The following is a 26321-nucleotide window of genomic DNA, read 5'->3' on the forward strand; positions in this document are numbered from 1 at the left end:
CTGGGAACGGCGAACTGCAGCCACAGGGAGCTGAGGGGCTCCATGCCTGCAGACGCTCCAGGTAAACAAAACGACAATGTATTAGATATTCAATTCAATGATTCCATAGAGTTTAAAATCATCAAATTTTGGTGTAGGCCCATTTATAAGGCCCCGCTCTTCGATGCGTCAATTTTTTACCAAAAACATTCGGCTTATGAATGAGTATATACAGTACTTTACTTTTGCTGCTGTATCCTTCATTTTGAATATCAGCAAACAGGCTGCTAGGTGGCCGATGTGAAATGAGATTAGTGAGCATATGACTGACACTATTGGCACTTGCATTTTCTCAAAAGAGAGGCAAAGAAATAAATGGTAAGGGAGGTTAGAAGTGTCCCTCAAGATTAAAGATTAGAAACATTGAGAGGCAACCTAGAGTCGTTGCACTGCTGCAACCTGTATGTGTATTCTGAGGATACATGGAGACCCTCACAAATACTATAGGTGCTTTACAAAATAATTTATTTTAAGGTTGAAAAATTAAACAAATATTTTTAAAAATATATTCATGTGGCTTCCATTAAGAAAACTCAAATGAGTATATGCCCTTTTATTTAGAGCTATGATTATTCTCATGGGGAATTTAACTTAGAAGTTGTGGGGGCTCTCATGTTTGTACAATCTTGGGTTTCCTGATTTTGGAAGAGGAAGATTGAGTGCTTTATACTACACTCTTTGTTAACATGTAATTGTAATTAATTAATTAGGGAATACTACAACAGACACTGTGTCCCCTGAGAGAGGAAGGCCCAGCTGTTGGATTTCCTGAAGTTATAGCACATGACATCGCCTCCCTAATTAGGTTTCTTGATGCTAGGGAAATAGAGAGGCAATTCCATTCTCCCTGTCTTATTCCACTGTAAAAACAAACCAAAGAATCTGTATCCCCTCCCTTTAACAAGATCAGTATTGTATATAAACACAATTGTTGTTAATCAGAAATGGCTAAATCCTGTTCCCTTTAAAGTCATTTAGAAATTTTGCCTTGGACTTTAATGGCCACAGGATCTGGCTGGCTCAAAATGTATATTTCACAGTTGATTGCTATATGTCTGGAAGCTGGCGCAGACTCACCTGGCGGCACCTCCTGCTGGTCACTTCCGGGAATTAGCTCTCCAGCTTCCAGAGTGCCCTCTTCAGGCCAGTGATCCACCTTGCCGCTGCTGGCCCCCGTATCCCTACTGGACCCCGGTGCCCCTTTAACTGGGTGCTTCCCCCCAGCAGTACCCACAATTCTGGGTCTCCCCCTCCCAGGGGAACCCCCACCCACTATCCCCACTTCACCTCAGAATATGGCTACTGCCAGTCACCATCTAGCCCCCACTCACTGGGGCAGACTGCAGTGTACGCCACTCATCACAGGCAAGGTTGGGTTGGACCTGCTGCCTCTCTCTGCAGCCACAGTACTGGTCTTAGGCCCTCAGCTAGGCCCGCAGCCTGGGGGTTTTCCACACTGGAGCTACCCAGCTCCTCCAGCCTTCCCCCCCAGCCCTGCTCAGCTCCCTTGCAGCCAGGCCCTTCTCTCTCTACAAGCAGAGAGACACTTCCCATCTGCCCCTCGCTTCCCTGCCTTTATAGGGCCAGCTGAGTCTGTTTGGGGCGTGGCCCCAGCTGCAGCCACTTCCCCCAATCAGCTCAGCCTAAAAGCTGCTTTCTCAAGCCACAGCCCCCTCCCAGGGCTGTTTTTAACCCCTCTGGACCGGAGCGGGGTGACTATCCCGCTACAATATTTAATATATAACTTGTGTCTTAGGACAGTGGTTCTCAACCTTTCCAGACTTCTGTACCCCTTTCAGGAGTCTGATTGTACCCCAAGTTTGTACCCCAAGACTCTCTGTCTGCCCAGCTCTGAAGGCAATGCTGCCACCAGTAGTAGTGCAGAAGTAAGAATGGCAATACCATACTGTACCACCCTTACTTCTGCACTGCTGCTGGCGGCAGCCACTGCCTTCAGAGCTGGGCATCTGGAAAGTGGGGGCTGCTAGCTGGGGCATTCATGTTGTTTGCGACACGGGAGGACTGTTTTTTTAATCCTGCCCCATCCCACCTTACAATACCCACTCCACCCGCTCCCACGTTGTTTGTTGAATTTTTATCCTTCTTCCTCTGTTATCGCAGCAGTACATGGGGGATCCCTGTCCTGCTTCATGGTTCTAGAACCTGTTGTAAAACTAGGCAAATAAGATGAGTTGGCATACCCCTTGGAAGATTTCTGCGTCCCCCCCAGGGGTACGTGTACCCTGACAGAAAACTGCCTTAGGAGATCTGAATTTAATGCAGTGGGTGGAACCATGGGCTGATATTTTCAAAAATAGGTGCTTAAAGTTAGGGTCCAAAATCCATAGTTAGGCACTAAATATGGACTTAGGCATCTAGCTTTATGCACCTATTTCTTGAAAATCTTGGGCTATATTTTAAAAACGTTTCTCAGCTTTTTCTTATCAGTTTACTTAATATATGAGTCATATAAATAAGATCACATTTTATGTCCCATTTGAAAAAATGTGATACAGCTTATCACTTTGAGCCCATTTCAGCTGCCTCTACCTTTTATTGCAGCTGAATAAATTAGAACGTGGGAGTTGTAAGCACATATCCCTCCAATGAAGCTGTTTACATTCCTAAGTTGCATTTCTGTTTTTTGCTATTGTAGCGTGCAGTTTTTTGCATGTTCTAATTTGCCATGACGTGGTCAGTGCTGTTTCCTTCCTGTTGCTTGCAAGCCTGTGCTAGAGATAAGGATACATTTACAGTACATTTTAAAAAGAGAGGCTGCTTAGTGTGAGAACTCCAGGGCTTTTTGGATTTTAGAAGGATTAGTTAAAAAGGAGTATGTATTTGTTTTATCTAGTCTATGCTTTAGGAGTTAACCAAGATAAAGTGAATCATCCATTTAACTGGCAAAATAACAACTTTTCAAAATTGGGCCAGCAAATGAGGAGGAGAAAACAATAGTACCTGCTGTATCCAATAACTTATTAGATTGCTCTGGGATTTTATATTTTGCCTTGAATTTTCTCTTAGATACTTCATTAACAAGTATGGGAGCTGCATGCTGTGTATCAAGTGAAAAATAAAATGTCAATAACTATTGTATTTAAATTATCTTTTTTTGTTTTTACTTGTCAGTATGCTACTTTTATTTTTATTTTAATCTGATACACTTTGAAACTCATGTCCCACTTGGTGAAACAAACTGAACTGTTTATGAAGCACACTAAATTAAACATGTTCTTATCTGTAAAAATAAGATCTCTAAAGATACGGGAGAGTCTGACTTTATGTGATGTAGATGTGGATCTCTTTATTACGCTGAACAAACTTTTATGGCTGTGCTGTACAGTTAAGGCAACTACTTATTCATTGTAATATTTTTGTTTTTCAGGGGTGAAAGGTTATCTAACTGAGGACATTTCAGGAAAGGTTTCCCCGGGTTTGTTTATCTTTGAGCAGGGAAGAACCCAGGAAGATTGGCTGTCCAGGAATTATTGGCCCAGACACCTGGTTCATTTCATAATCGTGTTTTCCTGCCTGACTGGATCTTGGAAACAGTCTCCATTCCTTTACATTTGAGAGCATTTTTCTTCTTCTGTGGAACTGAGACCGGGAATGCTTTATTATGGCAGCAGTTGTACAACAGAATGAGCTCGTGTTTGAATTTGCCAGCAACGTCATGGAGGATGAGCAACAGGTATGAGATAAAAAAAGAAGCTATATTAGTTTGTCAGTGATGTGCGTATTCTAAAAATATCAGAAAACATGTCGCCCTCTTTTTTTTTTTTTTTTTAACTAAGCATTGAAATCATTATTACCACAGAAAATGTTAGCACGGTTTCGAAAGTTCACTGTTGCTTCATGCAGTGTTTGTGAACAAAGCAGAAAATAGTTCGTGCTTGGTAGTCATGACCTTGTGACTTCTGTGGTATTGAAGAGACCATTTCTTCATTGTTAACAGATCTGTGCCAGTAGATCCCATTGGTAGATGCAGAATTCCAAAGCCCTAGTATTTAGCAGTCTTTTTAACCCTTCCAATACACTTGGATAAGATTATAAATATGGGGAGGGTGCTACTCCACAGATGGCCAGAAAAACCACCAGAAGGTTATCTTGGATACCATATGTATGTTATGGATTATTTTCTGAACTGTATTATTATAGGGTTTTGTCAGCTACTCAAAAATGCAACTAGCAATTTAAACTCCAATAATTTATTTAGGCTAGTGTCTGTCACATTACAAAAAAAAAACCTCCATCCCCTTCAAACCATTCTCTCAATTAGTTATCTAAGCCAAGCCCTGTGTCTAAATGATGTAAAATCTGCCTTGACACTATAGTGAAGGATTCCTTAAATGCAAATTATAATAATCATACTTATGGAGGGAAGAGGGCAACTGCTCTTAAGAGATTTCAAATGCCTGTTAAAGGTAAGATTTGTATTTGTTAGCAAGGCATTATTACAGGGAGGCAGTTTTCAAAATGCTGTTAAACACTGTTACTGTCTATCCAGTCCATAATATCTTCTAAAAGTTCTGTGTGAAAAGCACCTATCCCCTCTCCTTCTACAATGCTTCTGGTTTTGTAATCATGCTTATGGCTTTTTTTTTTTTTTTTTTTTTTTTTTTTTTTTTTTTTTTTTTTTTTTTCTTTTTTTTTTTTTTTTTTTTTTTTTTTTTTTTTTTTTTTTTTTTTTTTAAAACATGACCTACCTAAAGGGCTTTGATTGGCTAACATCTGCTGTCACTCACTGTCACATGCTTCCAATGAAACTTGAGTTTGAACTGCTTACTCAATTTTGGATGGAAGTTCTGGCAATGTAACTTCCTTCCCTGTATTTTTCCAGAGTTCATGACAGCCCAGGGATTCAAATATTGCAATTCCATAAACTTAGTGGAAAGCAAGCCTTATTTATTAGCATTATTTATTGTTGTTCTCACTTTCCCAGCCAATGGCAGAGGAGAATGCTGAGGAAGGAAAGGATGCTTCATTCCAACTTCGTAGAGAAGAAATGAATCTGGCATGTTTTTGCTCTGTTTAAATATGTTTTGATGTAGACAAATGGAAATAGGCATAACATATAAAGAACATGATCAAATATTTCAAGAGGGCAATATAAACCTCCCTTAAGAGTTCTTCAACCTCAGAACAAATGCCTCCCTGGCATTCACTTTGGAAGCCCAATAAATCCTATGCTAGAAAAAGCCTAGGAAAACAGTCTTGTAGCATGCCCTGAAAGTGACCCAATTAAGGCTATGACAGACTAATGGGAAAAAGTGAACTCTATAATGCCAATGATCACTTATTGAGAATACTTTGCTGCAAGTTCCTTCCAAACCTGGGAGATTTTAGCTCAATTGATAGAGATGGGGATAAATCTAGAGATGGCTGATTTATGAGAATGAATCTTATAAAAAGGGACACTCTTCTACAGAAAAAGATCTGAGTGGCTAAAGTGGAAATTGAATATGGACGTGTCATATTATATTGTTACCAAAAAAAATGCTGTATTAGAATGTATAAACCAGAGGGATCATGTGGTAAGACCAGGGAGGTAGTTAATTATATACAGAATTGCTAAGGGTTTTGATTTCTGTGATGGATAAAATTGATATTTCTGTTTATATGTCCAGGGCTGGCAATTAGAAAGTTGTAGCCCTGAAAATATTTTTATTAGTCTAACAAAGATTTTTTTTTCTAGCTGAGCTTTGAGTATTGGTGTCACCCAATTTAATTTTTAAAAAATTATTTTTGCTGTGTTTTTGAATATTAGAATTTAGGGATTGAAACAATATAAGGAATTTTCCTGTTTTAAAAGCTCTTAACACTTAGTTTAGAGTCCATTTTCTGTCTGGAATGTAGAGAGGGAGACTGTTTCAGAGAAAGTTTCAGTGTCTAGATTCTTAAGTATCAGAGGGTTGGCCTGTTAGTCTGGATCTGTAAAAAGCAACAGAGAGTCCTGTGGCACCTTTAAGACTAACAGATGTATTGGAGCATAAGCTTTCATGGGTGAATACCCACTTTGTCAGACGCATGACGTGTCTAGAGTGTCTAGATTCTGGCTGTTTTCAGTACTTTTGGGAAGTTATAACTCATTCTTATTTTATTTCTTTTATTGTCTTACTTCAACACTTAAAATCAACTTATGAGTCATTTATTTGCAAATGTAACTCAGCTCAGCCAGTGTCCGATGGTGCTAGAGGTGGGATTTGAACAAATGACTCCACATGAACAGGAAATAGGATTTATTTCCTTACCAGCTTTGTCCATTTCTGTTTAGGAAATGCTCTTTTTTTGTTTTGTTTTGTTTTGCTTTCTCAATGGTCCTTTTTGCAGTGTGCAAGTGTGACCATGCTCAAATAGCATAAAAACTTCTTCACAGGCTTGAGAATGGGGTGGCTTAGCTTGTGCTTACTCTACTAATAGGATTACAGACTCTGTGGCTACACAGAACAGATCCTGCTTAAATAGGGATGATTCTGTTTCTGCATGGAGTACCATCAGTCTGAAACTATGCTGCACCTTCTAGAGCAGGGGTGGGCAAACTTTTTAGCCCGAGGGCCATATCTGGGTATGGAAATTGTATGGTGGGCCATGAATGCTCACAAAATTGGGGGTTGGGGTGCGGGAGGGGATGAGGGCTCCAGCTGGGGGTGCGGGCTCTGGGCTGGGGATGAGAGGTAAGGGGTGCAGGAGGATGCTTTGGGCTGGGACTGAGGAGTTCGAGGGCAGGAGGGGAATCAGGGCTGAGGCGGGGGTTGGGGCGCAGGAGGGGGCAGGGGTGCTGGCTCTGGGCAGCACTTACCTCAAGCAGCTCGCAGAAGCAGCAGCATGTCCCCCATCCAGCTCCTACGCCGAGGCGCAGCCAGGCAGCTCTGCACGCTGCCCTGTCTGCAGACGCTGCCCCTGCAGCTCCCATTGGCCATGGTTCCTGGCCAATGGGAGTTGCGGGGGCGGCGCTTGGGGCGGTGTGCGGAGCCCCCTGGCTGCCCCATGCGTAGGAGCCAAGGGGGGACATGCCACTGCTTCCAGGAGCCGGGCAGAGCAGGGCAAGCCCCCGACCCCACTCCCTGGCGGGAGCTCGAGGGCCAGATTAAAACATCTGGAGGGGCGGATGTGGCCCCCGGGCAGTAGTTTGCCCACCCCCGTTGTAGAGGCTCCAATTCTGGCAGATATGCTCCCTACCACAGTACCTGCCTGTGGCACATAATAATCTGTTCTCCCTGGGGCTGTGTTACTTCAGTCTAATTTTGGTTGTTGGGTGGTGTTGATGCCTGTGCCATACAGGAAGACATACTAGATGACATGTTGGTCCCTTCTGGTCTTACTCTATGACCTATCTCTCTCTCTCTCCCTCCCTCCCATTCCTTCACTGCCTTGCAGTTGGTTAGGAAGTTCCAGGCTTGAAACAGTTGCATTTTGGCAGCCACAGTACCTTCCCAAGGGTACACTAGGTCTGGTAGTGCTTGTGGATCAGACCTGGTGCTATCCCTTACAATTTCTTTACTCCCTGACTGCCACTTTTGGCCCTTCACACTCCTCCAAGAGAGAGGGAGGACCTTAGAAAGTTCAGTCTCATTGCCTGGCAGGTGGCCTGTCAATTGTTTTGAGATGCCATGGCACAGATTCACAGAACAAGTTAGTGGGGACTGATTTTCTCCACCTTTTGGCCCAATTCCAATCCGCCCTCATTAGTCTACTTTACTTTGCATATAGCCACTTCCTCTCTCCCCTCTCAACTCCAGTGTCACAGGGCCTCTGGATCGGGCAGTAAGTTTTACTCTCTATCTCCATGCAGAGTATCTTTCAGCCAGATTCTCAGTCCCCTTCCCACTTTCCTGGGATTGATAATCTGGCTGTGGGTCAATTTGGAAGGCTGGATTGTCTTTGGCAGGGCTGATGGAACGGAAGTCAGTTTCTATATGAGGAGGACTCCTATATTCAGAAAGCTCCTAGGAAGACATGGTTCAGGTCTCCCTTCATGGGCTTCCAGTTCCATGGGGAACACACCACATTTATCTGCTCCCCAGAAGCTGCTGTGAGACCTGTTAATCTCTCACGTGCCTAGGTGTGGTGGACACCTTGTCAGAAGCTGACTCTTCTGATTTCACAGGCAGTCTCCATCAAGGAAGGAGAGCATCTCTGACTAGTAATTCTATCAGACGACTTCTGCTATTCATAATTTGTACAAAGTTGCTCATGTGACTTAAAAAACACAACTACTAGTAGTTTCAATCTTCTATTCTATTGGGATCCAAGTACTTTTCCTCCAGTTATATTATTGAGAAGGGTATGGAAAATCTGAGATGAAATTGCCTCTTTCTCTTGTCACTTTCATATCAGTATATTTCAATAGAACTTCGTGTGGGGGGAGAGGGTGGACGAAATTTTATTGATGAAATTTGCAAGTACAGTCAATGTAAAAAAGGAATTTTGGCAATAACAAAAAACTCCTTTTACAAAGTTTCATTTTTCACTAAAGCCTACAAGTGTACATACATTTTCTGTGAGTAATTACAGAATATTTGCTGTAAGCTTCCTATTCTTAATATTGCAGGAAAGAAAACCTTTACTTTGCATCTTATCAGTATGCAAACCCAAAAAGTGGTAGTCGTGTTTTTTTTTTAAATGCCACTAAAAGTGTTGCTGATTTTTACTCCTACTCTTCTAACACTATAATTTATTTAAATCAACTTCACTTACCATATGACAGCATGGCTATTACTAATAATTTTCTATATCCTCCAGCTTACTTTTTTCATTACGTTCACCTTTTCCTTCCTGAACAGTGTGTGTCACTAAGTTCCTCAAATAGTTATTTAAGCATAGGGCAAAACTAAGAATTATCCTAATACTGTCTTTTGGCACTGTATAAATTAGTATGTTGGGATATGCAGTGTAGTTGTAACCATATCAATCCCAGGATATTTGAGAGAGGTGGGTGAGGTAATATCTTTTATTGGACCAACTTCTATAGGTGAGAGAGATGTTGGGGATATTTAGTTACAACTACACCTCTACCCCGATATAACGCGACCCAATATAACACGAATTCGGATATAACGCAGTAAAGCAGTGCTCCGGGGGGGCGGGGCTGCGCAGTCCGGTGGATCAAAGCAAGTTCGATATAACGCGGTTTCACCTATAACACGGTAAGATTTTTTTGGTTCCCGAGGACAGCGTTATATCGAGGTAGAGGTGTACCATGGTGGTGTATTCGGGACAGTAGTCCCCAGGCATGGTCAGAACACAATTGTAGGTTGTGCTAAACCATGTTCCTGAGCAATCCTACAGACTGCTAAAATTCAAGGCTGCAGTACAGTTCAGTAACTATCAAAATATGGTTCAGTCCTGTTGATAGTGCAAGACTGAAGATATTTTAAAAATGAACAGATGACTGACCTATTGTAGCCAGGTTCCACAGCACTATAACTTCTACTGTGCAGTGTAGATGGGACCTTAGAAAGCTCTGGACAAGAATTTCATTTACACAAAAATTGTTTCTAAATTACTTGCTTTCTTTAGTTCAGGGGTTCTCAAACTGAGGGTAGTGACCCCTCAGGGGGTTGTGAGGTTATTACATGGGGGGTCGCGAGCTGTCAGCCTCCGCCCCTAACCCCGCTTCTCCTCCAGCATTTATAATAGAGTTAAATATTTTAAAAGTACTGGTAATTTAATTTATAAGGGGAGTTAAACTCACAGGCTTACTGTGTGAAAGGGGTCACCAATACAAAAGTTTGAGAACCAGTGCCTTAGTTTCTGCTTCTGAGGAGGCTAAGGTAGTGGCACAAATTTAGGCCATTAGAGAGAGAGCATGTTGAGCCAGAACTATTTTTATAGAGAAAGATGCTAATGAGAAGGGCTGGCCTTATGGACAAATAAAGTAAGCAACATTTTCAGCTACCAAGCTAGTGCAACAGCAGAACCATAAGGGAAGGAACACTTGACTATCAAACAATCTGTTTCTAACAGAATTGGAAGAGGAGACTGTTTAAGGCTTCATTTCCTCCTCACCCTCTTGCCCTCCCCATTCCAGCATCTTGAGCTTCTGCCTTGTTTGGGTTGGGGGTCCCACCATTCATAAGGCCTACTCAGCAATGTTGAAAACATATAAGCTCTACTCTGGGAAGAATGTTTGGAAACTGTTCTGGCTAACATAGTTTCCCTTGAATGTAGGTGGGACTTCATAATTCATTACTTTTCAAAATTGTAATCCAAGACTTCTGTTCAAATCTAGAGAAATTATTTTTCCTGTGTAAACATGGCATGACCTTCAAATCCTGATAATTTAGGAAGGGTTTACGTTTAACCATTGACATGTTCAGAATTAATAAATGATATGAGAGGATGTGGTATATTGCACAATATATATATTATAGGTGGGGCTGGTAGTACTGTCTGTTATCAAAGTTGCGCCACACTTCTCACTACAAAGTCCTGTTTTCAGTAGCTTATAGCTAGGCTTGGAAGGATTAGATTTTTGTTGGTAAATGTCGATTTCACTTTACACACACAAATCGATGAAAAAATATTTCCATTGATAATAATTGAAATTTACGGATAGGCAAAGTAAGAAAAGTGCTGCTTGAGAACCTGCTTGGTTTAAGGATATTAATTTGTATATTTTGACGTGATATTGACAATTTGTGTTTTTAGAGGCTATAAAAGTTTAACTTTTTTAATCTCAATGTCTACTGTCATTAAATAATTATCTGACCCCCTATTTTTTGATTCCCAGCATAATTTCCTGCAATTTTGAAAATTTAAATAGATAAATATAGGGAAAAATGCTTAAAAATAAACATTGATATTATCCATCAAAATTATTAAAAAAAATTGAATTCTGCCAAGCTAATTTAAAACTTTCCCAGACTTTAAATTTTTGGGCTTAAATTTTCCATGCTAGGTGTCTGCCTCAGGCTCATTTTTTAATTTCAGCCAAATGAATCAGCCATTTCCGAGAATGAGGTGAGGGGAAAATAAGTTGGTTTGCTTATGTTAAAAAGTTTTCATGGCCTTTGCTTTAAAAAGCTCTGATACCTCATGCCTTGGATAACAGACTTGAAATGTGGGAGGGGGATGCCTTTGTGTCAGGCAACCTTAATTCTGGCATTTTAAATTTTTTGAGTGCTTGACTTTTCAACCTTAATACTCTCTTAACATTTTTCCCCATGTTTTCACAATACATTTATGTCTTGATATTGGTTATATTGGGGAATCTCAAACTTTTTCATATCCTGGACCACATCTCAATAGTGCAGTTGCCTCTTGGAGACCATTTACTGTCCAGTTCATGATCACATAATACCCTGGGACAAATAAAGCAATTTCAAACATACAGAAAGAATTTGACTTTACCTCTTTTTAATATGTTATTTTGTCCCTTTGCCTTGTTTGCTTTTCATTTCAACTCCCCTCATATCTGTTGTGGAAACAAATAGACCCAAAACCATGTGACCAGCCAGATCTCTGAAGACCAACAGTGGTCTATGGGCCAAAGTTTGGGAAACTGCAGGATAGATTACTGGTTAGTTTCTATCTAGTCTTGTGCCATTAAGAAAATTAGCTGGCTTGGTTCTTAAATGGGATAATAGTTTTGTGAGCCATTTTGATATAATATTAATAACACAGACTGATTCTATTGACTCACATGAGAGCACTTCTTTGGGGTTCAGCAATAAGTCTTAGTGAAGCTCATTATTCTACTGAACTGCTTAGCAGCAGTCATCTTTTCTGATGCTATGACTTTGTGCCCTTTCTCTCTTGGAGTCACTCTTGTTCAGACAGGCCTCTCCTCAGCTCTAACCTGTTCACTTCCTAATTTTTGCAGAACTGCTTGAGGGACCTTAGCTAGGTCTGCTTTTTGACCATTTTATTGCTCTTGTAGATGTTATTTTATTTTGAGGAACTTACTTGCTGAACTTTCATAATTGGCTTTTGTGTCTACTGAACTCTTAACAGTAGAAGCCCACTGAAATATATTAGGGATTTTGTTTAATTTGAGTCTTATTACCCATTAACAACAATTGTTGTTGGAACATATTTTTAAAAACTACTGAATGACTTAAAATACTAATTCCTGCCTATCAAAACTTTTAATGGCACCTGGTGCTACCAATAATTCCCTTCCTGGATTTTTGCTGAGAGATACTTGACCTTATAGCCATCATTTATATTGAACCATTGGCTTGGAATATATATATTTTTTCTTGAACTTGAACTGTATACAGAGATCAGATTATGACCACAATCATAAGATTTTTTCTTGAATGGTTAAAAAAATGGCTTGAACTAGGTACAAATCTATACTGTACTCTTCTGAAGTATATGTTAGCCCTAAGTCCATCCACACTGTTTTGTTTACAGAAGGACCCACTCACATAACCTATCTTTTAATTTGTCAAATTAATAGTGTTCTATGTTTTTGTAATATGAAGATTGCTGAAAGAAATCTTGGAGTAAGTGTAACAAACTGTGCTACCATCAGCTAGTGAATCTCTTCCTGTAGATGACCTTTTAGAAGATTAGCTTTAGAAAACTTTTCTCTGTTGTAACATTCACTTTCTGAAAACCTCTTCCTGTTGGGGGACTGCCTTTTGAAAGAATGTTCGTCTTCTAATTATTGTTGCTTGGCTTGACATGTTTCTGATTCTCCAGCTGCTTCATTCAAGTGACTCTGTAAAAATGTTGTCATGGGGATATACATTAATTGTTTTTCAATTATTTCTGTAATAAATATGCTTGCTCAGTACAAAGTAATCCTTTTAGAAATTCTAATGATTATTTTGCTGTTATATGACCACCTTCTGCAGCTGTGCCAATTTGCATGTTAAAGGATTGCTGGTTGATTGATATTTGTTCCTGACAACCCAATGTACTAGTAACACTTTATAGATGTGATAAGATTGAAATATTCCAGATAGACAAACATTTAGTTCTGAAATAATCTAAATAGTTTTCTTTTAATACTCCTTTTTCATAGCTTGGTGATCCATCCATTTTCCCTGCTGTCATTGTGGAACATATTCCTAGTGCAGACCTCCTACACAATTATTCTGGCTTAGCTTGCGTTGATGAATCCAGTGACATGATTACTGAGAGTTCCCTGGATGTTGCAGAAGAGCAAATAATAGAAGATGATGACATCACCCTTACAGGTTTGTTAGAGAAATATTTCTGTACAGTATGACAGAGGCTTACGGTGACAAACGTTTTCTTGACAAAGAGCAAAATCAACCAAAGTTCTGCCCATACCAAGTAAGGAAGAAATGTATAGGACTATACTATGTTCTTTGTTATGAAGTAAACAGTTTTCTATCTAAATAGTATTTCAACAAAAAAATGGGTTTTCAACTTAAGGAAAACGTGTTTGCTTTCTATGGAGAATTTTGGACTTTCTAACCAGAACCAAAAATTTTCATTGTTTGAATTTCTGCTGAAATGTTTTTTGATCAGTTCTATTTGCCACATTACTGACAAGAAAGCACTTTTGAGTTGCAATTTAGCAATAATATTCAGTGTCTTTTATTTTCTGATATTAAAGGTTGATTAAAGTTTATTTGTCCTGCGTTAAATGAACAATAGTACAAGTACAAGCCCCAGAAATGTGGTTTCAAACTCCAGTGAAAGTATTCTAAAAATGACACTGTTTTTATTTTATTTGAAACATATGAATTGCAAAAAGTTGTTTACATCTAATTTTAAAATTGCAGCGAGCCATGTTAGCCAGTCAGGAAATTCAAAAATTTAAGGTTCTAGCAACAAGGGTAACCTGACATTGTTACACATTGTTGTGTGTCTTATGGTTTGCATTTTACAGATGAATGCTACACATTCTACCAGGAAAAACAGCAACAGAGAGCATGGGATGTACCCAATGTGGCAAAGTTATGGTGCTGTTGGAAAAATAAGCAGCAAAGCTCCCTCCCCCGCCCTCCCACCACTTAATACTGTAACTCTGGTTCCCCAAAATGCATCAAGAAAACATGAGATGGAGCAAGTAGAAAATATTTTCTTAAACTAGAATACTTTATTATTGAGTGCCATTAATGCTGTACAGTAGAGAAGACAACACAGATACCACCCTTAAGGTATGCCTACGCTGCAAAAAAAGCTGCGTTTGTAACTCAGATTAGCTAACCCTGGTTAAAGCGGCAATGAAGACATGGTAACTAAACTTTTAACTCAGTTTAGTAGCTCCGGTTCTAGCTCAGGCTGCCCTTTAGGCTTGAATTTGAGCTGTTGAGCTGAGTTGCTATGTCTTGACTGCCATTTTAACCCAGGTTAAGAACACATCTTCTTCTTCTTCTTCGAGTGCTTGCTCAGATCAATTCCAAGTAGGTGTGTGCGCGCCGCGTGCACAGTCACCAGAAGGCTTTTCCCCTAGAGGTACCGTCGGGTCGGTTCAGGTGCTCCCTGGAGTTGTCCCGCATATAGGGCCCTACCGACCCACTGCATCTCCAGTTCCTTCTTACTGCCAGTGACAGTCGTTGAAGCGTTCTCTTCACTCTTGTTTTCAAATGATCCCCTAGTGTACTCATTGTTCCTACCTGAAAATAGTTTCAACAGTTAGTTGATAGTTTTTAGTAGAGCATAGTGTAGAGTTTGAACCTCATCCCCTTGTTAGCCGGGGTTCTCTTCTCCGTTCCCTTCTCCTGCCTGGGGTCAGGGCATGCCTCGGTTCCAAAGGTTTAAGCCATGTGGGGGCTGCCAAAAGCCGATGCCAAAGGGCGACCCGCACAGGTCCTGCTTAAAGTGCTTGGGGGAATCCCACCAGACAGATAAGGGCAAAATCTCCCGACCAACACGAGAGGAATCATCCAGCACTGCAAAGAACTCCAGTGCCATCCAGGGGTAAGCCAGCGACGATGTGGCACCGCTTGCCCTCATCCCAGCACTGTCAGGCACAGCGCCACCATGGTGTGTGCACTCGGACTCCTCAGCATCAGACTCAGAGGCGGAGTCCTGTGTATCTAGAAGGAGCCAGCACCGTGCGGAGTTGCATCTTCAGAGGTTGGAAATGGGACAATCCTTCCTACCCGTGCCGTGGCCAGCGCAGTGGCCCTTTTGGACACCATGAGCATACCACCAATCCCAGGAGTCCTTTTCACGGTGATCTCTCTGTCGCCTCAGATGGATGAGCACCGTCCAGGGCCAGAGAGCTCTATAGCGGTGCCGACGTCAGCACTGCTACCGGCTTTGCAGTCGGCACTGAGATGGGCGCCCTTACCAATGACCAGGCATGCATTGAGTTCGGACAGGAAGGTCCCTTACCAGCCCGAGCCTCCTCATCATCTTCACCTGATGAAACAGTAGCAGGAACATCCTCGGTGCCTGCCCCAGCTAATAGTAGAGCCCACCAGGAGCTTCTCAGAAGGGTGGCCCAGAATCTGGGGCTTCAGATGGATCCAGGGGATTGGTATGCCATCCTTGACTTGAAGGATGCATACTTCCACATTTCCATAGTCCCGTCCCACAGGAGGTTTCTAAGATTCATAGTGGGCCACACTCACTATCAGTTTACAGTTCTCCCCTTTGGCCTGTCACCAACCCCTCGGGTGTTCACCAAATGCATGACAGTCGTAGCAGCCTTCCTGAGGAAAAAGGCAGGTGCAGGTATTCCCGTACCTTGATGACTGGTTGGTCAAGAGCCATTCCAAGGTGTAAGTGGAACAACATGTCAACTTGATACGGTCCACATTTGATAGGCTGGGTCTCCTGTTGAACGTGCAAAAATCGATTCTATCTCCTACTCAGAGAATAGAGTTCAAAGGCCAACGTTAAATTCAGGACAAGCCAGAGTTTTTTTTACCACAGTCTCATTTTCAAACTATGCACAACGTTATACAAGGCTTCAGGGAATAACCCACTACTACTGCAAGGAATTGTTTGAAGCTCCTTGGACACATGGCGTCTTGTACATACATAGTACAACACACAAAGCTGAGATTCAAACCTCTCCAGGCCTGGCTAGCATCAGTGTATCGACCAGGCAAAGAGAGTCTGGACAAAGTAGTCACACTCACCACAGGTGCTCGAGTCTCTTTAGTGGTGGCTCGATCCGCGAGTGGTGTGCGCAGGGATCCTCTTCTCCAAACTGCATCCCTCGCTGTGTCTGGTTACCAACGTGTCGGTGATGGGGTGGGGAGTGCACCTGGGAGAGCTCAGAACTCAGGGCCTCTGGTCCCAAGTGGAGCTGTCGCTTCACATCAATGTCAGGGAGCTGAGAGCAATTCATCTGGCGTGCCAGACCTTCCAAGCTCATTTGAAAGGGAGATGCATATCAGTCTTGATGGACAATACAACAGCGATGTTTTATATAAACAGACAGGGTGGAGCACGTGCCTCTCCCCTATGTCAGGAAGCTCTAAAGCTCTGGGACTTCTGCCTAGCCCACTCAATACTCCTGGATCTCAAAACGAGCTGGCAGACCATCTCAGCAGATCCTTCCACAAGCACAAATGGTCCATTTGACTGGAGGTGGTGAACAACATTTTCCAGCTGTGGGGAGTTCCCCAGATTGACTTGTTCACCACAAAGAGCAACAGGAAGTGCCTGCATTTCTGCTCCTTCCTGAATCACAGTCTGGGCTCTCGTGCAGATGCGTTCCTCCTTCCCTGGAAGGACCACCTGTTCTATGCGTTCCCACCTATCCCACTTGTCCACAAGGTTCTTCTCAAGATCCGGAGGGAAGGAGCCTCAGTGATACTGATAGCGCCAGCCTGGCCCTGCCAACACTGGTACACCATGCTTCTGGAGCTGTCAGCGGACACCCCAATCACCCTACCTTTAATTCCGGACCTGATCATCCAGTACCACAGCCGGCTCCAGCATCCCAATCTCGAGTCTCTCCACCTCATGGCTTGAAAGCTGAATAGTTAAACCCGGTAGAGCTCACATGCTCAGATCCTGTTAGGGAGGTTCTCCCTGGCAGTAGTAAACCATCCACCAGGGCGACCTACTTGGCCAGTGGAAGAGATTCTTGAGCTGGTGTTCGCAGAGTCATACCTCTCCAATGCAGTCATCAATTCCCTTTATCTTGGACTATCTGCTACATTTAAAGCAGCAGGCTTGTCAATTTCATCGATAAAAGTTCACGTGGCCGCCATTTCGGCATTCCACCCAGAAGTAGCAGGCCGCTGAGTCTTCACTAACCCGATGGTGGGTAATTTTCTTAAAGGAATGGACGGGTTATACCCGCAAGTTCGGGACCCCAGCTTGGGACCTTAATCTGGTGCTTTCGAGGTTGATGGGGCCTCCATTTAAGCCCTTAGCAACATGCTCATTACTCTATCTGGCATGGAAGGTGGCTTTCCTGGTCGCAATAACTTCAGTTAGAAGGGTGTCCAAGCTCAAGGCCCTCACATCTGACCCTCCTTATACCATCTTTTACAAAGACAAAGTGCAGTGTTGGCCGCATCCGGCCTTTCTCCCTAAAGTCATCTCTCAAATTCATGCCAGTCAAGACATTTTTCTTCCAGTCTTTTTCTCTGAGCCTCACGCTAACTGCCAGGAGCAGAGGCTCCACTCCCTGGACATTCGGCAGGCATTGACCTTTTATATCGAGCAAACGAAGCCGTTCCGTAAATTGAAACAGCTGTTTGTCACGGTAGCGGACAGGATGAAGGGCCTCCTGGTCTCCTCTCAAAGGATATCATCGGGGATCATGTCTTGTATCCGAGCATGTCATGATTTAGCAAAGATACCTGCCTCCGCGCTGACGGCACATTCTATAAGATCACAGGCCTCCACAGGCGGCATTCCTGGCCCAGGTCCCATTCCAGGAGATCTGTAGAGTGGTGACGTGGTCCTCGGTCCGCACTTTTACTTCTCATTATGCCATTACCCAGCATGCCAGGGATGATGCAGCATTCGGCAGAGTGGTGCTTCAATCAGCGAGTCCCTGAACTCCAACCCCACTTCCTAGGTAAGGCTTGGGAGTCACCTACTTGGAATCAACATGAGCAACAAGCACTTGAAGAAGAAAAAACAGTTACCTACCTCTCGTAACTGTTGTTCTTCGAGATGTGTTGCTTATGTCCATTCGAAGACCTACCTGCCTTCCCCTCTTTCAGAGTAATCTGGCAAGAAGGAATTGGAGAGGCGGGAGGCCCTATATGTGGTGCCATGAAGGTGCGACTCCAGGGGTGCCTGAGCCGACCCAACAGGTACCACTAGGCGACTGTGCACACAGTGCGCACAAATCTATTTGGAATGGATATGAGGAACACATCTCGAAGAACAACAGTTACAAGAGGTAGGTAACTTTTTTTTTTTTTCTGCAAGATACCCTACGAGTTTATAGTCTATATTGGACAAATGGTACATTGGAGGGAAATAGAGCCCTGCAAATCTGTGGATATCCACTTTGTATCTATGGATCTCTGCATCCGCAGATGCGGATATCCGTGGACCATGTTTGCGTATCGTGTATCGGATATACATACAAATTTTGTATCTGCATAGGGCTCTAGCTGGAAGGTTTCACTCAGAGTAGCATTGAAATTTTTCTTTGTGTTTTTTATTTTTGTAAAGTTTTTGTTCTTACTGCTGGGTTCTTGGCTTTGTTCTGAAGTTTTTAGATAAAAGCAGTAGTCTGGGTGGGGAAATTGCAGGGCTGGGGGTTGGGGTGCGGGAGGGAGTGCGGGATGTGCGAGGAGATGCGGTGTGCAGGAAGGGGCTCAGGGCAAGGGATTGGGGCAGAGGAGGGGTGTGGGGTGTATGAGGGAGCTCAGGGAAGGGGATTGGTGTGCAGGAGGGGGCTCAGGGCAGGGGGGTTGGGGTACAGGAGGGGTGCGGAATGCAGCAGGGGGCTCAGGGCAGGGAGTTGGGGTGCGGGGTGCAGGAGGGGTTCGGGCTCCGGCCTGGCGCCACTTACCTGGAGCGGCTCCAGGGTGGCAGCGGCATGCACCCTGCCGGCCCCAGCCCCAGCCCCAGCCCCAGCCCCGCTGCTCCCGGAAGCTGCTGGCACCATGTCCCTGTGGCCCCTGGGGGAGGGGGGGCAGAGGGCTCCATGTGCTGCCCTTGCCGTGCCTCCTGGTACTTCCCCTGAAGCTCCCATTGGCCGCGGTTCCCCATTCCCGGCCAATGGGCACGATGTGAATGATTAGACTTTTGGCATATATGTACTTCTGAATGCCTTTATCCACCTGAGAATGCACTAATAGCCTTGAAATGCATAAGCCCAGTGTGGCTTACTGTTATAAGTATATGCTTAGAAATCTACAAAAGTCAGTTTGGATCATTAACAATGGCTCACTTTGAAAACACTGTTTCGGGTGGCAAAGCTCTTATTGATTTCAAGACCCGGGGAGAGGTTAGACAATTATCTGTGTGTGCGATCACGTATGTGTGTGTAAACATTCAGCCCTTTTATTTTTTCAATCGGTGACTGAAGTTTATGATGGCAATGCTTATGAGAACTAGTTCCTGCCACGTCACCAGTCAGTAGTAGTAGATACGCCAGTAATCAAAATTTGTTTTAAATCTCTTTTGGCATTGCATATTTAATTCTATGTTGCACTGGTTCACACCCTGCTCCTGAGGCGTACAAATCAAGGTGTTGGTTATAATTTCAAAAGCTCCGAATGGCCTAGGATTTAACTGTGTCTCAAGACTACCTACGCTCTCTTTTGGAAGCTGTGACTGGATGGAACGTCTTGCTGTCTGCCCTTAAGGCTGAACTTAGTGGGGATAGTTAGGTAATTTTGTGACCCTAAGCACCCCCCTATATTCACACCCCATGCACTATTGTAATAATCTTTGTACAAAATATGCCTTCTGATGTATATTTGAAAACTAATAACTCACTGATCATTAATATTCTTGCATGACGTATGTATGTGATGTATGTGATGTGCATTAACGAGTAATGGATATAAACTGGAATTATGATTAAAGTGTATTTAAACCAGGGGGGAGTTGGGAGTTGTCTGCTTTAGACAAAGAAACATATATTTGATTCTCTAACCAGCCCAGCCTTCAGGCAAAGGGAATAAAGGTCCATTTTTACATATTAGATAAACAAAGCTAGTAAGCTAACAAGTGGGGGAAGAAAGAGTGTAGAGCTTCTTTAACCACCAAACTCTGTTGCCTTTCTCACAGCTTCAATAAACTTTACTTTGGAGGGGGTGGGTAACCATCAGAAGAATTCATTTAAAAGATGTACTGGTCTGTAAAGACAGGGGCTGAACCTCAAGTAATAAGCCAGAGATCGGCAACCTTTGGCCCGCGGCCCGCCAGGGTAAGCCCCCTGGTGGGTCAGGCCGTTTGTTTACCTGCCATGTCCACAGGTTCGGCCAATCGCAGCTCCCACTGGCCGCGGTTCGCCGCTCCAGGCCGATGGGGGCTGCGGGAAGCAGTGCGGGCTTATATAATGACTGTATACGATTTTACTGTATTATTAAAGCATATAGAGTGAAGTCTTTTCTGAAATGTCATTAACATTATATGTGGAAATATGGATATTTAATGATATTATGCTTTAAAGTCTTTGGCTAAACAGGGAAAAACATGTTCTCTCCCATAGCTGAGAGAAGGCAGCCATTTACGTGTCTCCTATGTAAATTAAAGCATGGTGGAATCAAAACAATGGAAACCTCATTTACATTTAGGGGATAGGCGACCCACAGAAAGGGAAGAACAGAATGAAGTCATCCTGCCTCATGGAACAAAGCCATTGAACTTTGGAAGATATAAGAAAAGACAGAAGCCATGGAAACTTTTTAAAGACACCATAATAGATAGACGCTCAACTTAAATGTACACCCCAAATTAAAAAACATAATAAGAGAACCAAAGAAGTGCCACCATGGCTAAATAATAAAGTAAAAGAAGCAGTGAGAGGCAAAAAGGCATCCTTTAAAAAGTGGACGTTAAATCCTACTGAGGAAAATAGAAAGAGCATAAACTCTGGCAAGTAAAGTGTAAAAATATAATTAGAAAGACCAAACAAGAATTTGAAGAACAGCTAGCCAAAGATTCAAAAAGTAATAGCAAAACAAATTTTAAGTACATCAGAAGCAGGAAGTCTGCTAAACAACCAGTGGGGCCGCTGGATGATCGAGATGATAAAGGAGCACTCAAGGATGATAAGGCCATTGCGGAGAAACTAAATGAATTCTTTGCATCGGTCTTCACAGCTGAGGATGTGAGGGAGATTCCCAAACCTGAGCCATTCTTTTTAGGTGACAAATCTGAGGAACTGTCCCAGATTCAGATGTCATTAGAGGAAGATTTGGAACAAAGTGATAAATTAAACAGTAATAAGTCACCAGAACCATATGTTGTTCTTCGAGTGGGTCCCTGTGGGTGCTCCACTTCAGATGTCGTTGCATCCTGGCGCCGTTGATTGGAGATCTTTGGTAGCTGTGCCCAGTCGAGACGTGCGTGCGCACTTGGTGTCTCGCGGCGTCGTTGGAGTCTGTTTGGCGCCTGCACGTTCTGACCCCCTCAGTTCCTTCTCAACCATCCTCTGCTGAAGACGGAACTCGACGCTACCCACATCCCAGAGGACTGAAGAGCGGATATTAAATCGGTCTCCCAGAGCGACGGTTGCATCCTCCATCCACAACTGGCGAAACTTCATCTGACGGCCTGGCTCCTCCTTGGTTCCAATTGCACGAACTAGCCTGTTCGGAGCAAGTCAGACACGTGTTATTACACATGAGATATGACTCCACCCGCTATACTTACTTTCAAAAATGGAAATGATTCTTGATGTGGTGCTTACAGAAAACCCTCATACCCTGCACCACTCCCCTTCCCAATATCCTAGACTACATTTTAGAATTCAAAAACAAAGGTCAGAGTTCATCTCACGGCAATCAATGCCTTCCACAAGAAACTGGACGGCTCCTCTGGCTTCACAGACCCTACTTCAAAATGTTTCCTTACCGGACTCCAAAACCTCTACCCTGAAGTCCACCCCCTTCCTCCACCCACCTGGAATTTGAACCTCATCCTCAGAGGCCTCATGAGACCTCCCTTTGAACAGACAGCCACCTCCTCCTTACTCCACATGTCCAGGAAGGTTGCATTCCTCGTGGCCATCACATCAGCTAGACGGGGCGGGGAAATAAGTGCACTCATGGCCAACCCCCCGTACACTAATTTCATATTAGGTCCTGCTACCAGATCCATGACATTGAACCTCCTGACAGCATCAGAACTCATTCCACTCAAGCTATGTCAACATAGGTAGCGTTCCTACACAACATACCCATTATTGACATATGCAAAGCCGCTACATGGTCGTCGGACCATATGTTTGCCAAACACTACGCCATCATACAAGACACCAGAGCGGACACTATAGTAGGTCATACAGTACTGTCTGCCACTGCCAAACCTGCAACTCCAAAGTCCCCCCAACCATAGCAAGTACTGCTCTACATTCACCTGAAGTGAAGCACCCACAGGGACACCACTCGAAGAAGAAGAAGAAGAGGAGAAGGTTACTCACCCTGTGCAGTAACTGAGGTTCTTCGAGATGTGTGTCCCAGTGGGTGCTCCACTACCCACCCTCCTCCCCTCTACTTTGGAGTTTGACTTAAAAGGACTCTCTGGTGGAGAAGGAACTGAGGAGGTCGGAACGTGCGTGCACCAAACAGACTCCAATGACACCGCGAGACACCAACTGCGCACGCGCATCCCAACTGGGCACTGCTACCAAAGATCTCCGATCAACGGCACCGGGATGCACCAACACCTGAAGTGGAGCACTCACAGGGGGACACATCTCGAAGAACCTCAGTTACTGCACAGGGTAAGTAACCTTCTCGTTTACACCCAAGAGCTCTGAAGGAATTCATATGTGAAATTGCAGAACTACTAACTGTAGTTTGTAACCTATCATTTAAATCAGCTTCTGTACCAAAATGACCGGAGGATTGCTAATGTGATACCAATTTTCAAAAAGGGCTCCAGAGGTGATCCCAGCAATTACAGGCTGGTAAGCTTGATTTCAGTACTGGGCAAACTGGTTGAAATTATAGTAAAGAATAGAATTGTCAGACATATAGATGAACATAATTTGTTGGGGGAAGAGTCAACATGTTTTTTTTTTTTTAAAGGGAAATCATGCCTCACCAGCCTACTAGAATTCTTTGAGGGGGTCAACAAGCATGTGGACAAGGGGGGATCCAGTGGATATAGTATACTTAGATTTTCAGAAAGCCTTTGACAAGGTCCCTCACCAAAGGCTCTTAAGCAAAGTAAGCTGTCATGGGATAAGAGGGAAAGTCCTCTCATGGACCAGTAAAAGATATGGTTAAAAGATAGGAAACAAAGGGTAGGAATAAATGGCCAGTTTTCAGAATGGAGAGAGGTAAATAGTGATATCCCTCAGGGGTCTGTACTGGGACCAGTACTATTCAACTTTTTCATAAATGATCTGGAAAAAGGGGTAAACAGTGAGGTGGCAGAATTTGCAAATGTTACAAAACTACTCAAGATAGTTAAGTCCAAAGCAGACTGCGAAGAGCTACTAAACTGGGTGACTGGGCAACAAAATGGCAGATGGAATTCAGTGCTCATAAACACAAAGTAATGCACATTAAAAAACATAATTCCAACTATACATATAAAATGATGGGGTCTAAATTAGCTGTTACCACTCAAGAAAGAGATCTTGGAGTCATTGTGGATAGTTCTCTGAAAACGTCCACTCAATGTACAGCGGCAGTCAAAAAAGCGAACAGAATGTTGGGAGTCATTAGGGAAGGGATAGATAATAAGACAGAAAATATCATATTGCCTCTATATAAATCCACGGTACACCCACACCTTGAATACTGCGTGCAGATGTGGTTGCCCCAACTCAAAAAAGACATATTGGAATTGGAAAAGGTTCAGATAAGGCAGGGGTGGGCAGACTTTTTGGGCTGAGGGCCACATCTGGGTGGGGAAATTGTGTGCAGGGCCGGGGCAAGGGGTTGGGGTGTGGGAGAGGGCTCAGGGCAAGGGATTGGGGCAGAGGAGGGGGGTGGGGTGTATGAGGGGGCTTATTACAGTATGAGGAGAGATTAATAAGATTGAGACTTTTCAGCTTGGAAAAGAGATGATAGGGGTGGGATATGATAGAGATCTAGAAAATCATGACTCGTGTGGAGAAAGTAAATAAGGAAGTGTTATTTACTCCTCATAACACAAGAACTAGGAGTCACAATATGAAATTAATAGGCAGCAGGTTTAAAACAAACAAAAGGAAGTCTTTCTTCACACAACACACAGTCAACCTGTGGAACTCTTTGCCAGAGGATGTTGTGAAGGCCAAGATTATAACAGGGTTCAAAAAAGAACTAGATAAATTCATGGAGGATAGGTCCATCAATGGCTGTTAACCAGGATGGGCAGGGATAGTGTCCCTAACCTCTGTTTGCCGGAAGCTGGAAATAGGCAACGTGGGATGGATCACTTGATGATTACCTGTTCTGTTCATTCCCTCTGGAGCACCTGGCATTGGCCACTGTCGGAAGACAGTCTACTGGGCTAGATGGACCTTTGGTCTGACCCCAGTATGACCGTTCTTATGTCCATCTTTGTCATCCCTCACTAAACAGACACAAGGGAACAGAGCTCTTGCAATCAGAGAAGGATGGGTCCTTCAACAAAGGGGGGCAGTTTGAAGTCTCTGGAAACTGCATATAGGCGAGAAACCATCTTGAACAAAGCCCGCAACTTTCTGGATTAAGTTTTAGACTTTTAGATGTGTGTCTTCACTTTTATTTGCTTGTAACCCTTTCTGTCTTTATTCCTTTTACTTGGCATCACTTAGCTGGTTTCTTATTGTTAGTAAACTTGTTTACTTTTACTATGAACAAACTCGGTGCTGTGTTTAAATTGAAGGGTGTATTTACCTCAGTTAAGTTAATAAGCTGTTTTTTCCTCTTTAGAGGAACAAATAAACCCTGTTATTTTTCTGAACTGTCCAGGGAAAGGGCTGGACATAGCAGAGCGCACAGTTTTGGGGAAATCAGGGACTGGGAGTGTGTAGGGGGTCACCTTGCTGGTTGTAACCAAGGCTGGTAGAAGTCTGTGTGGGGCTGTAGACAGACTGCTGGGGTCAGAGGTGCTGAACCAGGGCTGTCTAGCACACAGACAGTTCACAGTGTGACCTGCATGCTTGTGTGCTGCTTGTAAGCATCCTAGACTGGGAGCTACAGCAGCAAAGCATTAAGACACCCAGGATTGGAGGACCCTCACTGGTCTGGATTGCACCTTGAACCACATGGCATCTTGGCAGTGTTTTTTTATTCTGGAATTTGCTCCCTTTGGACCACCAGAGAAAGAAGTTGGCAGTTTTTTAAGTACATGGTACAGAATACACTATGTGCTCTAGTTCAGTAGTTTTCAAATTGCAGGTCGCGACCCAGTACTGAGTCGTGGAATGTAAGGCACTGGGTCGCGGCGGCTCTGGTCAGTACCACTGACCAGGCCATTAGAAGTCCCATTGGCGGTGCTTCCCGGCTCAGGAAGGCTAGTCCCTACCTGTTCTGACGCCATGCTGCGCCCCGGAAGCGGCCAGCAGCAGGTCCGGCTCCTAGACAGGGGGGCTATGGGTCTTCACGTCCTGCCCCCACTTCAAGCACCGGCTCCACACTCCCATTGGCTGGTTTCCAGCCAATGGGAGCTGGGGGGGTGGGGGCCTGTGGGCGAGAGCCGTGCAGAGCCGCTGGTGAGCCTCTGCCCAGGAACTGGACCTGCTACTGTCCGCTTCCGGGGCGCAGCACGGTCTGCGGTGCCAGGACAGGTAGGAAGCCTGCCTTAGCACCCCTGCTGTGCCGCTGACAGGGAGTCACCTGAGGTAAGCCCGCACCCCAATCCCACCGCCCCTATCCCCAGCCCTGAGCCCCCCCAAACCCAGAGCCCCTTCCTGCACACCAAACCCCTCATTCCCGGCCCCACTCCAGAGCTTGCACCCCCAGCCCAGAGCCCTGGCCCCCTCCAGTACCCCTGGCCCAGCCCAGAGCCCCCTCCCACAGCCCAAACCCTTCATCCCCAGCTCTGTTGGGTCACGAGCAGCAACAATTTTCTTCAACTGGGTCACCAGAAAAAAGTTTGAAAACCACTACTCTAGTTCTTTTCAGACCTTATAGCCAGGGGAGTACTTATTGCACATACTTCATCAATGGGTGAAGACAGTAGAGACAAAGCTGGGGTAGAATAAACCATAGTTTATAAAAACTGTTTTTAAAAGTGTAGTTCTTTAACTATGTGAAGATACTTCTAACGTGTATTTCCTCCCCAAAGATGATGTCCCTTGTAAATAGTGTGTATTAGCTAAA

General features: G+C 43.8%; 1 protein-coding gene across 1 annotated transcript in view; it reads left to right on the plus strand.

Annotated features, from left to right (window-relative positions):
- The first annotated feature begins 3654 nt into the window (after positions 1-3654).
- The window catches only part of LOC113407080 (ETS-related transcription factor Elf-1-like), a 47770-nt gene continuing 25103 nt past the window's right edge, over positions 3655-26321 (plus strand). The window contains exons 1-2 of the mRNA XM_026654954.1: positions 3655-3733; positions 13019-13193. Coding sequence (XP_026510739.1) covers positions 3662-3733; positions 13019-13193 — 247 coding nt within the window. The 5' untranslated portion in view covers positions 3655-3661. The remainder of the gene's footprint in view (positions 3734-13018; positions 13194-26321) is intronic.

Source organism: Terrapene carolina, unplaced genomic scaffold, assembly GCF_002925995.2.
Source record: "Terrapene carolina triunguis isolate 2854851 unplaced genomic scaffold, T_m_triunguis-2.0 Scaffold18, whole genome shotgun sequence".
Classification (NCBI taxonomy): Eukaryota; Metazoa; Chordata; order Testudines; family Emydidae; genus Terrapene; species Terrapene triunguis.